Source organism: Cucumis sativus, chromosome 7, assembly GCF_000004075.3.
Source record: "Cucumis sativus cultivar 9930 chromosome 7, Cucumber_9930_V3, whole genome shotgun sequence".
In the NCBI taxonomy this organism is placed as follows: Eukaryota; Viridiplantae; Streptophyta; class Magnoliopsida; order Cucurbitales; family Cucurbitaceae; genus Cucumis; species Cucumis sativus.
In genome coordinates, this window is record NC_026661.2 from 15,504,268 (window position 1) to 15,520,717 (window position 16,450).

The window sequence follows — 16,450 nt, forward strand, 5'->3', positions numbered from 1 at the left end:
GCTTTAGGTCCATTTGGATTTATTAGAGCAAATTGTGAATTTTTAATCACTTTTCAATATTTAAGTTAGTTTCGTGGTTAATCAATTTTTTATTTATTCATTTATGAAGTTGAAGAATTAAAAGGTTTTGATATCACACTATTGACTTTTAAGATAGTAGCAAGTGTCATATTGAGGTAGATTTGGATTAATATTATATTTTTCAAATTATATTATAACAAAAACGTCTTTAAACTTTTTATTTGTTTTAAAATATTTTTATATTGTTAAAGTTACCTTATTACATCTCAAATTTCAAAAAAAGAATACCTTTATGAATATAATTCCTTTGGAATTTCAAATTAAAAATCAGAATTTTGAAAATGACCAAAACTTTTGCTACAAGTCATTGCTGCTTCATTTCATGTTTTCAAAATCAGTTCAAAGTATTTTTTTAAAGGTAGTATTACAAAGTTGAGATTTTCTTCTTTTTTTGAACAAATGATAAAGGATTTTTTAATATATATATATAATTCAGCAAATTGTAAAACTATAGTTTTGCAGAAATGGAATATTCGATAAAATGTTCAGCTAGTGACTATTGAACTATATGCATCACATCAAAATTCAAAGCCTAGAATTTGTTTTTTTTTTTTTTTCATTTTGCAAAAGCACGATCAGTGAATCACTGATAGTGCTTTTGATATAGTCATCAAATTCAGGAGAATTTAGAACAAATCTTACTCGATCGAGAAGATTTTACCAACATTGTTTCTTTTCACAATGTATGCACAAAATAAAATTTCAATTGTTTTTGTATATGCAACTAAATTTTTAGTAAAAAAAACAAAAGTTTGACTGGTTTTCTCGAGCAATTATCTCAAAATCTATTTATGAACATCCCAAGTTCAACAACAAACTTCTAACTATGCGATAAGCTCCAAATCCAAATAAATTTTTTCGGTTAGTCAGCAATAATACTCATGACATTAGAAATTTCTTTATCCACTCATATTTCGAAGTGACAATACGAACCATGGCATTATTTTCCCATGTATTGTTTTTTAATCTTTAATGGAAGGAGGCCAACGCTCCATGATACAAATCCATCAATAAAAGTCAAAAGAAAGATTTCTAGTTGATTGCATTTTTATTTTTCCTTCTTTCCTTTCTGGGTGAGGGGCCAAGAAACATTAATAGATTACATATACAGAGCTCAAAGTATTTAGATAATAATCTGTAGTTGATATATTACCAATCTATGCCCAAATCTCTGGAGAAGAAGAGCTTTTCAACATACTGAATCACAGGAGCAGAAGCAGCCACATAATCTTGCATCAGGATTCTGGCTGAGGCTTCATCTTCTTTGAGCTTGCTTAGTAATTGTCCCTTTGTAGGAAGAGCATACATCCCTGCCCCAACAGCTTTTCTGATAGCCCACCCATGGTGAGGAGCAAATACCTGTGCATATGCTTTTGAAGCTGGATCTCTCAAGGAATTGCCTCTGCCATTATCAGGAACTATTGTTCAACATTTTTGCAACCAAATTACATCAGAGGATGATTTCTTTTTTCTTTTATTCGTAAAAGAACCATTTCATTCGTAAATGAAACAAGGAGAAAACCCCAAACATGTGATTGATTAAAACAAAAGGCTCCAATTGGAGTTTTAAAAGGATATACTATAATTAATAAAAGGGTGCAAAAAGCAGTCAAAAGAGGAAAACGTCTCGGAAAAGAGGCCATTGCATTCCCCAAACAAGTCCAAAAAAATCATAAAAATGGTAGATGTCGAAATTTTGAGTTGTAATCACTAATCATGTTTCTATAGGATATGATTGTGAAGGATGAAACCATCATGAGTTGGCCTAGTGGAAGATGGAGAAGATGACCTTGATTTTTCTCTCTTGGAAGAAAATAACAAACTATCTATGAGAAACAAAAATGAAAGAATACATGGACATACAAAAAACTAAGCCCACAAAAAAAGGGACTCCATTTACAAGAAAAGACTCCAACTATCACACATTGATTACAAAGTCTTTAAAATCAAAGTCCAAATGAAAACATGAAAACGAACAAGGGACCAAAGCTCCCTGGATCCCTTTCCACTCTCCTAAACACCCTATTGTTCCGCTCACCCCACAAATCAATAAAACCATACACACACCACAACAAGCCAACGAAACTAGCCTTCTTCCCAAAAAGCAGATTGAGGAGGAAATCTTTCATCATAGCACTGACATCTCTATGATGAATACTCATCATATACTAAACGTTTGGAAAAAAGAATCCCAGACACCACTCACGAAGACACAACGCCAAAGAATATGGTCTAGGTCTTCTTCTTCCTTTTAACAAAGAATATAACAAAAAGTCCAATAAGCAATGGCAACTCCCTAACAAGCTTGTCAAATGTGTTACCACAACCGTGAAGAACCTGCCAAGTAAAGAATGAACCTTTCTAAGGACCTTAATCCTCCAAAGCACCAAAATGATCGACTCACTTGAGGGAATCAAATAATGAAAGAAAGATGATGGAACTCGATTTCCAACATAGATTCAATGAAACAATTCATTTTTATTTCCAATAATGAAATGGAATTACGATAGAAAGGAATAATCGAATTGATAGAAGTATCAATTCGAGAAATACAGAAAACCCTTTACTTATTCTGTTATCTTCTCTCTCAAAGATGAAACAGAATTTCTACTTAAAACTTCAACTAACTTTCCCTCTTTTTTTATTCTTCTATAACCCACTTCCCTCACCGTGGTCCCTCCTTTACACGTACTACTCCCCTCTTCCCTTTTCTACTTGTAGAACTATCGATGGTTTAATATTACATTCCCTTTCCAAATCCACCTTGTCCTCAAGGTGAAAATCAGGAAATGACTGCGGGAAATCATCATAAATCTCCCAAGTCGCTTCACGTCTTGGTAATCCTTTCAAGCTTATCAAAACTTCCCATGCTCCTGCATCATTTTTCTTATAGCCAAATATTTCCTCTGGCACTGCTTTCCATTCATGATTTTCAGACATATATGGTACTATTTCCTGCACATCAGTGTGATATCATGGAATTAATCCATTTATAAATGTTTCTTCCAGAACTCTATTAGGTAAGTCCATAATGGTGCCACTAATTTGTCAAAGAGATTCTGATATTCTTCTACCGTTGAATTTTGCTTAATTGCAAAAAATCTGCGGTAAATTGAGCCTTCTCGGATTGATCGGAAATGTTCCAATAGGTCGCCTTCTTATTCTGTCCCAAACTGTCTTAGAAACATCATCGGAGTCACTAGAATCACTAGAATCAAATTTCCAGTTTGGATAATGATGGGTTCTTTGAGAAAATTGAGCATGACCAAAATTTGAAGGTTGAAATTCTTCTAAATTACTTGAATTAGAACTCTAGCATTATTGATGGAAGTAAAATTCATTTTCTTGTCTATACTAACAGGTGGTTCTTGCAAAATTTTGAAAGCAATTGAAATCTTGGGGAAACTTCTTGATACTTTTGATTAGGTCTCCTACATTCTTGAGCTTCAAACCTCTTTTCTTGATGAATTTGGTAGTATTCTTGAATTCTTGGATGGGGTTATTGGTAATCTTGGACTAGTTTCCTCCTTTATTGCACTTCAAACCTTCTTTCTTGATGATTTCGCCTAACTCTATGTATTCCAGCCCCTCAGATGCCCCGTTGCCACCAATCTCGATCTCTGAGTTTGGGAATGTGAGGAAATTTGGCTCCAGAAAGTCCTATCTAATCTTCATCAAGAATGTGAGACACCATTGAAGCTTTTATATGATAATAAAGCCACTATTAGTATCGCTAACAACTGAGTTCAACATGATAGAACTAAACATGTTGAGATTGATCAACATTTCATCGAAGAAAGACTTGATAGTGGGAGCATATGCATTCTATACATACCTTCGAGCCAATAGGTTGTTGTTGATGTTCTCACCAAGAGGCTTCTCAAACCAAACTTCGACTTTTGTGTTAGTAAGTTAGACCTCATTGATATTTACGTCCCAACTTGAGGGGGAGTGTTAATATTAGTGGGCTTGGTCCTTAGAGTATTTTTTTAAAAGAATATGGAAATTTTTTCCTATTTTCTAAATCTTTTCCTTTTTTACTCCTTATTGTATTCTATCTATTCTCCCTCTTTGTACCTATTATATTCATTCATTAGGAAAATAATAAAACTAAAAACATGGAAGTTCTTCTGTCGGTTCTTAGGTTTTCACGTAAGCCTTGGTTTCATGTTTATTACTTTCAATATGGTATCAAAGCCCATTAAACCCAAACAGGTATGCGGTCCAAGATAGGTGAACCCAAGGAGACATCATCTTGAGGGGGCATGTTGAAGATGCTAACAGTCCCACATTGAAAAATCCAAAGAGACTCACACTCAATATAAGATAGATGGGCTACTCCTCTCATGGTCAATTGGTTTTGAGATGGAAACCCATACTATCAAACAATTTATATTCCTTCCACCGAAGCCTCCAAGGACAACAAGCGTCTCGATGTGGTTCTTGGAGAGAGGACGGGGATTTCTTCCGCCTCTTGGTTTTGAGTAGATCGTTGTGCCGTCGCCGGTTGGTTTCGCTGGAGAGCCATAGGTCGGAGAGCTTATGGTGCTCTGATACCAATTGTTGTCATACCAAACACTATTTTTTGAATGAATGAATATCTTCTCCCTCAATATGAGAGTAGGAGGTGTTTATTTATAGGTGAAAATGTGTACAAGCAGTTTTAAACTAAATAGCTAAGTAGTCACCCGGGAGTGTCTAGAGTTTGTATTACAACTTCCATCCCAGGAATGTCTCGAGGAATGCCCTTATTACATCGTTCATTGATATCCAAATGTTGTAAGGTTAAGCAAGTAGTCCCGTGAGATTAGTTGAGGTGCACAACATAAGTTGACTCAAACATTCATAGATAGTAAAAAAGACAAAAAAGGAAGATTATGAATGATAGCTTTACTATAGCTTCAAATGGGAAACAAATTATATTGATTCAAGCTATATTTCTTTGAGACCAATCTAGAGCAAGAAAGATTTAATAGTTGTTGCTAGAGCGTAGAGGAAGACACAGAAACAAAGAGTTCGTCCAATTAGACTAACTACAATATAATGAAAAAGGCAATCCAAAAACTAGTGGATGATTCCCTTGTAACAATGTGAAAGAAATTGATCAACGTGCCTTCCCTTGCTTACTTCAAGCTAAAATTCACCTAAAACATGTGTTCATTATGATATTGAAAATGTTTGATATACATACTCTGTAAGTAGAATTTGCTCGAAGAGTACTCTGACCATGTCAAGCCCACGTTTCACTCTCAAGAGATTTCTCGAGTGGCTACCAGCTTTCCTCACACAGTCAGATTCAATATCTTTGTCCAGCAACGCTTGTAGAGATACAATTGACTTGGATGATTCTACGAGATCATTAACCTATTGATAGTTTAGTCCATAAGCAATCAAACCTCAAACATGACACAACAAAATGGTAAACAACATGCAAATTTTTTCTTCTTTTACTTTTCCCTTCTATTTTATGAGAAGAGTAAATTGCATGAGATATTTAAACAACCGGAATAATGTGATGTGCATACCAACCTTATGTGTTCCAAGCTACTTACACTAAAAGAATAAAAGTAGAATTCAAGAGTGAAATGTCTTTTTTTCTAAGAAAATGCGTTCAATCACGCTTCAATATGCTAGTAAAACACAAAATTTTGTAGATTTCATAGAAAGACTTCAAATTTCCAGGTACCCGGCAGAATTAAAAAACATATTGTATTGAACAAAGAAAAAACATATGCTAGGCCAATACATTTGAAATTTGTAGATTTCACAGAAAGTTTCCAAATTTCCATGCATTCTTCTATATTATGCAATCAAAATGACAATTGAATTTGTTAATCATTTGTAGGTGCAAAACCACAGAGATAAGAGAGTAAAAGAAAAAAGGAATAAGAAGATGAACATTTCGTAGCATTAGCCGTGACATAACTGATACACGTCAGATTCTACCAACATGACTCATAAAGATTCAAACAAGATCTTTGTACATGTATAAGTTAACTTGTAAGGGTCTATTTATCAGGCATAACATTGCGACTATAAACAAATGTTCACTATCTAAGTATCTGACACAATGTAAATCTCATTATTTCAAAGCCACTTCATTGTTTAAAATATTGAAAAAGAATGCAGAAAGAAGAACCAATCTTAATTAATAACATACAAGCCCTTTGTAAATAAATTTGATTCATCAAGTGTTACTTGGGTATGTAAAGCAGAAGATTCCAATGTTGCAACTTTTAATGAATTTTTGTGAACTGACGAGCAGAAGATTCCAATTCATCAGCAATTGCCTCAACAAACACAAATTCAAGCTTAAGAAATTGTGTACATTCATTAGTCCATTATCACATAGCTTAGTGTCAAGTAATCTTCTTTGCATGTAGTATATAATTTGAAACATAAAACTAGGCCTCCACTTCATTATCCTGTTTATAGGTTTCACCAAACAACGTAAGAATGGAAAAGTTCCTCAAAACAATATCCAACAATAGCAAAACAGATATTTTGTTGCCACAACCTAAACATTTTGGCCAGTTCCAAATGTCACTCGATCTCCAACAGACCTAAAAATTCTAGAACCAATTTTACACCAATTCATCTCCCATAGTTCCTAAAGACCAAACAGCAGCTACAACATCGATAATTAAGATAGAAACTGATAAAAATACCTTAGCAACATAGTCCATTTCTGCAAACTTGAATGCTATGCCCAAGCAACCAAAAAGAGGTGAAATGAAGGAGCAGGCTCGAGAAAACGGTGCAACCTCGACCGTGGTGTTTCCAGAATTTATATTGGCTGCAAGGGCTTTGAACGACTCCGATATATTCTGCAGCGGCTTTTCACCAAGGTCCCCCATCAGAAAGACCTAGGTGCCCGTCCCTCACTCCGAGCAGTTTGCCTGTATCATCTTCCAAAGTTAAAAGCCATATTTTCATTTCCAAAGCCACAGCTTTTTTAACCATGAGACTAAAGCAATCTGAGAATCGAAACCAACAAACATTTACAAATCAAATTTAAATAACCAGTAACCACACTAAAACCCCATGAAAAGTTTCTCGATCAGAAAGAAATTTGCCCTAGAAAAATCTCATTCTGATCATCAAAGCCAAAAACCTTTTGGGAATCTAAAATTATACCCTTACCTCTGAAAATCGTAACCAACGCCTAGTCGTCCTTTGAAAATTGAAACCGAAGCCGCAGCCCTCCTCCTCTGAAACCTACGACCCACAACGCCGCAAATATAACTAATGCTGAGAGTTGTGAAGAAGTACGTAATTAGGAGAAAATTGATTTTTTAACCGTTTTTTCCCCTTTGTTCCTTTGCAGCGTGGGTCTCTAGTGGCTGGTTGCGCCAATGAAATATAGTGAAGATGAAGCAGCCAAAGGGTCTTTTGTGAAGAAAAAGAAGAAGAAAAATGTTGGGATTTAAGCTGTTATTTTAAGATTCGTGAGCATTTTCCTTTAGATAAAAAGTGAGAAGAAAAACTATTCTTCAGCCTTCTTCTATTTTTATTGGAACCTCTCTGTAGAGAGCTGGACATACGCATATTCGGTGAAGCAATATAAACTCTCATACATTTCCAGTAGTCTATTCTTTTAAACAACCTCCATTGGTTTGGTTTGGACCGCTAGAGTATTGATTCCTACTAGTCTCTTATTTCTCAAAAGTCAAACAAATTTCAAAAGCTATGTAATATTATTATACAACAAGGAGAAAGCTCACACACAAGGAAAGGAAATAAAGAACCAAAAGAAAGAACAACAACAAAAACAACCCCCTCCCCCCAACAAAGAATGCAAGACAAAGGAACCGACCTGCCTCATTGACGTAACCTATCTCTAGTACCCAATCTGTCTCGATGGCGAACCAAGCGCAAAAGGAATGCTTGGGAACATTCCCCCACCCCACAGTAAACCCGACCAACGAATACTAACACTACGAGGATGAATAGTATCCCACGCATTAGCGATCGAAAAACCACCATGGCAACCAGGAACCCAAACCCATCTATCCTCAACACTACAACATGGACTAACACCCTGAACCCTATCTCATAGATCAATCAACTCCATAGAAACTTGCGGCCACCTCTATTCCCCTTTCAGACCAATGAACTCAGCAAGCCTAGCCTCCTGCCGACTTGTCGCATCAATAATCAGCCTCTCACCAACCTGTTGAAGGATACGACCACCCTACAACCACGAATCCAGCCACACACTACAACGCCTACCATCCCCCACCTCCATCCTAACATGCTCTTTCAGATTATCTCGCTTATGCAAGATAGTCCGAAGACACCAAGACCGACCAACCCCAGAATCAACCACTCACAATGACCTCCCTTTGAATCCAGCCACACACTACAACGCCTACCATCCCCCACCTCCATCCTAACATGCTATTTCAGATTATCTCGCTTATGCAAGATAGTCCGAAGACACCAAGACCGACCAACCCCAGAATCAACCACTCACAATGACCTCCCTTTAAGAATATAAGCCTCCACCCAAACAATCCACAAAGAAGCCGAATTCGCCAGCATCAACCAAAGAATCTTCATCGTACTTGAATATTCCAGAAGGCCCATCACGGATATCAAGCCCACCCTCCCTCAAGAGGAAGACACACCCCAACCCACGCCACCTTAGCAACTCCTCTACCTTCCTCCTTACCTCTCCAAAGATAAGACCTCGGGATTTTATCAACCTCGTAATGTACGCTTGCATGCAGCACAAACACACTAGTCTAGTAAACCTGAAGACTACGAAGCACAAAATGAACAAGCTGAAGTCTACTAGCAAACGATAATACTCTAGCAAACCAATAATGAGTTTGGCTAGTAATCTGTTGAATAATAGGAGCACAATCAGTTGACTGTAACAACCCAGAAAGTAAAGGAAGCCCAAGATAACGAACAGGGAGATACCCAAGGACAAAACCCAAACTGGCAGCTAAACGAGAAGCTTCCTCACTATTAACCCCCACAACAAAAATAGAACTTTTTCCAAGATTAGCAAATAGTCATGAGAGCTCACCAAACTTACGAAGAGTCTCATTGATAAAATTTAGAGAGGACTCATCAGCTGCACAAAATATCATAAGATCATCTGCAAAGGTCAAATGAGTTAAACTAACATTCTCACAATGTTGGTGAAACTGAAAACTCTAAGGAGGTCGATTCAACATACGAGAGAGAACCTCCATAATCATCACAAAAAGGAAAGGAGATAAAGGATCACCCTGCCACAAACCTTTCCTCACATGAAAAAAAATCCCTCTAAAGAGCCATTAATCAATAATGAAGAACATTGGAGAGGTAACACAAGCTCTAGGCCAACTCACAAACCTCAATGGGGAGACAATAGCCATCAACAAGTCGAAAAGAAAGTCTCAATTAACAGAATTATAAGTTTTTTGAAGATGAACTTTCATAGTACATCGAGGCTTACTTGAGTTAGTATGATAATCCCCAACCAACTCCTAACAAAGAAGAATATTATCAATAATACTCCTCCCAGGAATAAAGGCAGACTGCTTATCACTAACAAAAGAAGGAAGCCACACATGAAGCTTATCAACCAAAATCTTAGAAATATATTTGTAAATCACAATACAACAAGAAATAGGCATGAATTCTTCTATACATTAAGCCCCACATCGTTTCGGAATGCGAGTAATAACATTAGTATTCACTCCATATGGAAGATACTAGGAGTGGAGTGGGCTACTCCTTGTTTGGGGCTCAAACTAACAAAAAAATGGGGATTAGTCCTAATCCCCCTTACTCATTCTCAATCCTTCTCAACTCTCCCATTACACGTCTCTTACTCCCTCATTTATCTGTCGTAATCCCTTCTGAAAACCCCCTTCATCCTTTCTGAACTTCATCCATTTTCATTCATCTTTTTCCTCTTTCTTTGTTTCTCTGTTGGTTTTCTTCTCCAAATCTCAATCATGTATTGATTTCCTTTGTTTTCCTCTTCCAATTTACACTATCTCCTATGTTTTCCCTCTTTTCGTCTTCCTCTCCCAACCTCAGATATGTCCTCACATCCTCCAACCCCATTTCATTTTTATCTCTAAAACTCTTGTCTCTGTCGTGACGCATCCTGTTGTCTTTTCTTCGAATCTCAGATCTCAATCATTTTCATTGATGGTTGTGTTTCCATGTGTTGCCTTTGAAACACTTCTCCTTCCACTCTCTGGTTTCGTTGACTGGCTTCGTTTTCATGTGTTGCCTCTGAAACTGTTCTCTTTCCCTAGTTCATTGCATGGCTAGGCTTACTGTCACTCTGATTTCCACTTTGTCACTTGTACATGTGTACGGAAACAACCTTTAAGGGACAAATGCTACACTGAAATGGCCTTCAAAGGGCAAATGCTATAAGTGAGTATGGTAAAGGCATCGACAGAGCACTAGGGGTCGCCGATTTTTCTCGGATTTGTACACATTTCCTAAAAGTCGATGATGAGGTATGATTTTCATGTTTATTGTTATTGTTTTATGTGGTGCTATTTTTTTTTTTTTTTGTCCTTTTTTATATAATCGCATTCTTCTGGTTATGTAATCCAAAGTATTTTTTGTCTGGGTTTAGGTCATATGTGTTTTTATGTGATCTCTATTTTTTTTAACCATTTTCGTGCATTCCATTTGCAAACATTCTGAGTTCTGTGTTTTCCATGTTCTGTAATTTTGCTTCTCTATGCATTTTTTTTTTCACATTTATGTGCTCTCTATTCATGCCCACTAATGTCTGTAAATCTGTTTGATTCTACTTTTACTCCATTGGCTTATTTGATCACATTTGTTTTTTTTTATCATATAGTAATCTTACCTTTGTTGTTGCCTACTTGTTTGATATGTTCATACCTAAGCTTACCTCTGTTGTACCACCTTTGACTTTCTTTTCAATCTTTGATATGGATTGTCAACTAATCATGTCTAATCCATTATTGCTTGGGATTTACCGATTGCTTACTGCTTAAAATCTTCATCTGTTGTGCATCATTAAATTCTACCATCCCTGCACTATAAGTATGTTGTCTGATGTCACATTCCATTGTATCCTCACTTATTCTTTTGCACAAACATCTTCACTTTTTTAGTATGTCCACCACTCTGTTAAGTTAATTATTTCTTCTTTCAGTGATGTTCATCTTTACAAAATAGTACTTCATTTAAGTTGGGTTGATGTGAATTATTTGCTACTGCCTCCATTTAATGGACTTATGCTAGGTTAATGTGAATTATTTGCTATTACCTCCATTTAAGAGACACGTTAGGTTGATGTGAATTGTTTGCTACTGCCTCCATTTATAGGACTTAAGAAAAAATGTTCTCACTGCTTTTGGTGACTTGTTTCTGCAAAATAAAATTATATGTTGAGTATGTTTATTATTACTATACCCTTTTATGTTTGTTAGTCATTCCATTCAAATTCATCTTTGAAGCGAAATTCTTCATTTGAATGTAATTTGTCACTGCTTTCCATAAATTCCATTCTTAGAAAAATATTTGAAGTTATCCATATTGTTTGTTACTTTTTGGTTTGCATAATTTCTCTTGTACATGAAAATGAAATCGAAGTTCGAATACGTGAACGAACTTCATTCCTCTAAGGCTTCCTTATTCTCCTACTTTACTTACATTCTGAGTCTTATGTTGGTTTTTTTTGTGTTCTATTATATTCAACGTGTATATTTTGAGTATGGAAATGGTAAATTACCCTTGCTTTTCTTTTCCTTTTTCCATACAACACTGTGGGTTGGGGCAATTATTGATCCAATTATTTGTACCTTACTCTCAACCCATAACATACATATATTCATTATTTTGATATTTTGGGCAGAATATGAAAGAAGACTTTGTTATGAACTCAATGCAATGAAAAACATTTAAAATGGAGTCCAAATGAAGAAGAACGAGTAATTTGAAGATCAAGTCCCTACAAGAAATAAGGTTTTTCCTAGCGCAGCAATACGTTGCCGAAAACCCTAAGCAACGTTGGGGAAGGTTATTGCGATGTCATGGACAATGTCGGCAGGCACGTCGGAGAAAGGGCATCAGGGATACGTTTCCCAATGCGGACCACGTCAATGATGGCGAAAATTTCCACGACACACGTTGCAGTACGTCGCAAACAACTTTCGCGACGTGGCATCGGAAAAGGCTTTAAATATTTATTTTGTCATTGTTTTAGTTAATTTAACTAAGCTACAACGTAGTAAAATTTGCTGTAAAATGATGAAAATGAAAATATTTTCATTCATTACAAAACAATATATATGAAATATGTTCAACACAAAAAAACAATTACATAATTCAAAAGAAATACATTAATAAAAAAACACACCCGAAAGTTAATGCTCTAGTTCGCTGTAGTTACATACGTCAAACCTACAAATGACATAAAAGTATAATTAGAATATCACATATGCAAAATTAAACAAATTAAATATTGAAAAGTGTGTAACCCAAGTGATCACAGGCCTCTCTGCGCCTGAATCATCTCCTCGATCATCTTCTTCATCTCCTCCATTTGTCGTGCATGGTCTGCCATTTTTCGATCTCGCTCCTCCTCCCTAAGACGTTGTTCTTCGATCTTTCGGTTAGTACTTTTAAGGCTCGCCTTTAGTTCGCTAACCTTTGCTATGTGTGTCTGGTAGTCATACATATTATATTGGTGAAAGAAGATGAAGCGGCACTCATCCTAAACTTGGGTTTTGGGCCCCAACCAAGACCCTTTGAGTAGCCCAGTCGTCTATCCAAAACTATCTCGCATATCTCGTCCTCAGTTAGTGGTTGAGAACCCTCTAGAACGGGCTGAGACTGAAGTTCCACCATTTGATTATGCAAAATAGAAGCTTATAGGTTTGAAAGATGATCAGACTTAAAAACAGAATTGTAAGTATAACAAAACATAAAGTTTTTTTCAACTTATAAAAGTGTCTACTACTGCTGGTGAAATGAACTCGCCACTACTACTAGCGCACATTTCTCAACTTGTAGCGTGTTCTCTGGTGTGCTATGATCTACTTTATCTGGCAGGAATGAAACCATCGTCTCCATGGTGGTCAAGCTTGTGAATCCATTATCCTATTTTAACTTATTCAGACTTTTGTTCTTGCTCGTGTTGTATCTTGGCATGAGGATGCTCAAAATCTTATTTAGCTTGTTTTTCTTTTTTTCTTTTTCTTTTTTTTGTCTACTTGTCCTCAGGCTATGGGGTTGTTCTCTTTGTGTTATTTTTCTCCCTGGTTTGTGGGGTTGTTTGAGTTGTTTTTTTGGGTACTATTGTTGATGCTTCTGTTGTTCTTTCTTTTGGTGCTTTGGATGTTCTTTCTTTGGTGTTTTTGTTGTTCTTCCTGTGTTTGTGAGTGTTTCCTGCTCTGGTGCCTTAACCTTCCGATGTGAGGTCCTCATTGTTGTTAAATAATTATATTATCTTTTCAAAATTTAAAAATATATATATTTAACATCACCTAACTCTCTCACAATTGCTTTGCTTTTTTACTTTTCTTTCAATTTTCTCTCTAGGTCATAAACTATCCTCATGTTATTCATTCTCACACTTTTTCTTGCAAGATTCATTTTTAATCAAACTACATACTTTGACATTTTTTTTCTCTAACTCACCCACATCAACATGAACTTCAATATTAGATGTTACAATAAACCCATATAATTTTTGACAAAGTATGTCGTCTTCAACTTTGTCATTATTTACCACAACAATGGGTCTAATTTCTATAGGTACACTAACCTTCTTCAAATATTGGTATTGCAAATTCAACTTTTGAGTCAATGTACATAAGTACTCAACTGATTGATATTTAATTCAACCAAACTTTTTTTCGAAAAGATTTTGCACCTATGATTTTTGAAACTTCTTCCTTAGGCATGTAAATGGATTGTCATGTCTACCGATTCACCTCATAAAGACTTCCAAAATTGAGCATCATAGTTGTAGGCAACACAACAATTTTTTTCGTTGATAAAATATTCTCTCTGACTAAAAAGGATCTCACACACTCACTCACTATTGAAAATCTAATGACATGCTTTTGTTTTTTTGGAAAAGATTTTTTCAACTGTTGTAGTTTCCCTTAATTTTTTTTCTAAACTGAAAAAAAAAAAAAAGGAAGCAAGACAAAACTTACATTAGAGTGACCAGTAGACTTAAGGTTGTTTGGCTTAAAGAGTTGATAAGTAGGATTTGAGGAAAGTGTAGTTGTGAACTTCACTTATTGTTTTGCTAAAATAGATCAATTTTTAAGAGTTGACAAGTGATGAGATACAAACATTGATGACCAAGTTTAGTATAATTATATCACATACGTTTGAGATCATGCTTAGTGTAAATGAACTTGGAAAATTGCATTAGATAACAAAAACATTTAGATAAAAATAAAACAGTTCATAAAACTTCTTTTTTCAATATTACAAATATAACAAATATGACATGTAATTATTAGTGATAAGTGTTAATAGAGACTCCTACATCCTATAATATAAAATATATATCGTAAACTGGAAGTTCTATTGAATCACAAAACTAAGATAGGGTTATTTGGAAAGGCACTCGAAGAACTCTACTTTGCAACTCACACTCTTCTATTCTAATGTCAAGTTTCTTGCTTCTCCTCTGACCTCCGTCGCCGCCGATCATAATTATCCACATCACCATGTCCACTCCTCGTCCACCTCCTCTACCATCACTCTCCTCTTCTAAATCCATCTCCACCGACAAACCCCACCCGATTCCATGGACTCACCAGGAGACCATCCATCTCATCCACGCCTACCAAGACAAATGGTACTCTCTCGAAAGAGGCCAGTTGAAGTCCAACCAGTGGGAGGAAGTCGCCGTCACCGTCGCCGCCCGTTGCGGCTACAGCCACTTCGATCCATCGAAAACCTCCGTCCAATGTCGTCACAAGATGGAGAAGCTCCGCCAGCGTCTCCGCTCTGAAAAACACCGTCTCTCCACCGGTACTCAATCTTCATCGCGTTGGCTCTACTTCGACCTCATGAATAACCTCTTACGCGGTCCGCTCCCAATCTCCGCTCGTCCGATGTCTTCCATTCCGTTCGATAACGACCAAGATGATCACATCGCTGAGAAATCCGATAACTACAACTCCGATTACGAGGAAGAGGAGAGGAATAATCGCAGTAAATCAAAGAGTATAAGCAACATACTCCGACGGCCGATCGTTGCTAGGAGAACTAGAAATTCTAGTGAAGAAGAAGAAGAAGAAGAAGAAGAAGAAGACAATGAAGACGAAGGAGAAGAAGAAGACAATGAAGACGAAGGAGAAGAAGAAGAAAGGGACATTAGGGTTTCTAGGTTTCGGGAGGAGTATGCGACGGCGGAGGAGGAGGAGGGGAAAGAGATGTGCTCAAAATTAGCGGCGGAGATCCGATTATTCGCAGATAGATTAGTAGGAATGGAGAATTGGAAGATGGATATGATGAAGGAAGCGGAAATGAACAGAATTGCGATGGAGAACAAGCGGATGGAGATGATTTTGGAATCGGAGAAGAAGATTGTGAATTCAATTGCGAAGGCTTTTGGTTGTCCTCCTTCCAAGAGGTTGAAGATCGGTCATGATTCTTGAAGAAATTAGTTCTTGGTTCATTGTTCTTCCTAAAAAAGGGATGGGGATGCGGTTGTTCTTCTAACTCTGTAAAGTAAACAATTTCGTATTTAACTTTCATCCATCAATCCATTGTTTGTTTGTTTGTTCGATTCTGTCTGTCCAAATTAAACTTATTTGGTTGAGAAGAAGGATTTGTGTTCATCATTCCTTTTCTTGATTCAAAATTTCAGAGACACATATTCATCCACTTATTTGGTTGATACATTTTGTGATTTGGGTACAGCCCACTTTCTGTCAGATTTCGTTTTTTCCTATCAAATTTCATCCATACTAACAAATATCTAATTCTCATGTTTTTCCCCTTCTCTTTTCCACTACATTTTTTCTAAAAGGAAATAAAAAAAACTGCTAGATTATGAACACTTAGTTCGTCTCCTCCAAAAATAAGAACCATTTAAGGAAGAAGCGAAACAGAGTTTTCTCAACTGAACAATTAATAAATAAACAACGATTCAAAATGTTGATCTCAATTGAATTTGGCTCCACTTCCACTAAAGGTTTCTACTCAAAAGATTAAAGTGTCCCAAACCATAGACGATTGCTTTTCTACTATACATTCATCTTACTATCTCTTCATTCAAATTCCTTACTCCTACACCTCATTTTTGTAAACAGAAATTTCAAATAAAATATAGATTGATAAATAAACTCTCTTTTTCTTTTCTTTTTCTTTTTCACAAAGGCATGTTTCATGTTTGGGAATA

At 36.2% G+C, this 16,450-nt stretch overlaps 2 protein-coding genes and 1 long non-coding RNA gene across 6 annotated transcripts; 2 read left to right on the forward strand and 1 right to left on the reverse strand.

Moving 5' to 3' along the window:
• Positions 1-943: 943 nt before the first annotated feature.
• LOC101223175 (accelerated cell death 11) lies at positions 944-9,137 on the reverse strand. 4 transcript variants are annotated; one of them, XM_031888889.1, is made up of 5 exons: positions 9,119-9,137; positions 7,225-7,299; positions 6,750-6,980; positions 5,273-5,445; positions 944-1,483 (listed from the first exon to the last, which is right to left on the reverse strand). In XM_031888889.1, the coding sequence occupies exons 3-5, from the start codon at positions 6,936-6,938 to the stop codon at positions 1,231-1,233; spliced, it is 615 nt and encodes a 204-aa protein (XP_031744749.1). In that variant the 5' UTR covers positions 6,939-6,980; positions 7,225-7,299; positions 9,119-9,137; the 3' UTR covers positions 944-1,230. The 4 variants fall into 4 exon arrangements, with proteins under 4 accessions (XP_031744749.1, XP_031744750.1, XP_011659189.1 ...); XM_031888890.1 differs by lacking the exon at positions 9,119-9,137 and adding an exon at positions 7,382-7,832 and having other exon boundaries at positions 6,750-7,058; XM_011660887.2 differs by lacking the exon at positions 9,119-9,137 and adding an exon at positions 7,382-7,831.
• Positions 9,138-9,503: 366 nt separating this feature from the next.
• On the forward strand, positions 9,504-12,454 carry LOC116405146. Its single transcript, XR_004218253.1, has 2 exons — positions 9,504-10,556; positions 11,933-12,454. It is a non-coding gene; the product is annotated as an uncharacterized LOC116405146 (long non-coding RNA).
• Positions 12,455-14,768: 2,314 nt separating this feature from the next.
• On the forward strand, positions 14,769-15,704 carry LOC101222941. The gene is made up of 2 exons (XM_031889232.1): positions 14,769-15,258; positions 15,520-15,704. Exons 1-2 carry the CDS (start codon positions 14,769-14,771, stop codon positions 15,702-15,704), a joined length of 675 nt encoding a protein of 224 aa, XP_031745092.1.
• Positions 15,705-16,450: the final 746 nt, after the last annotated feature.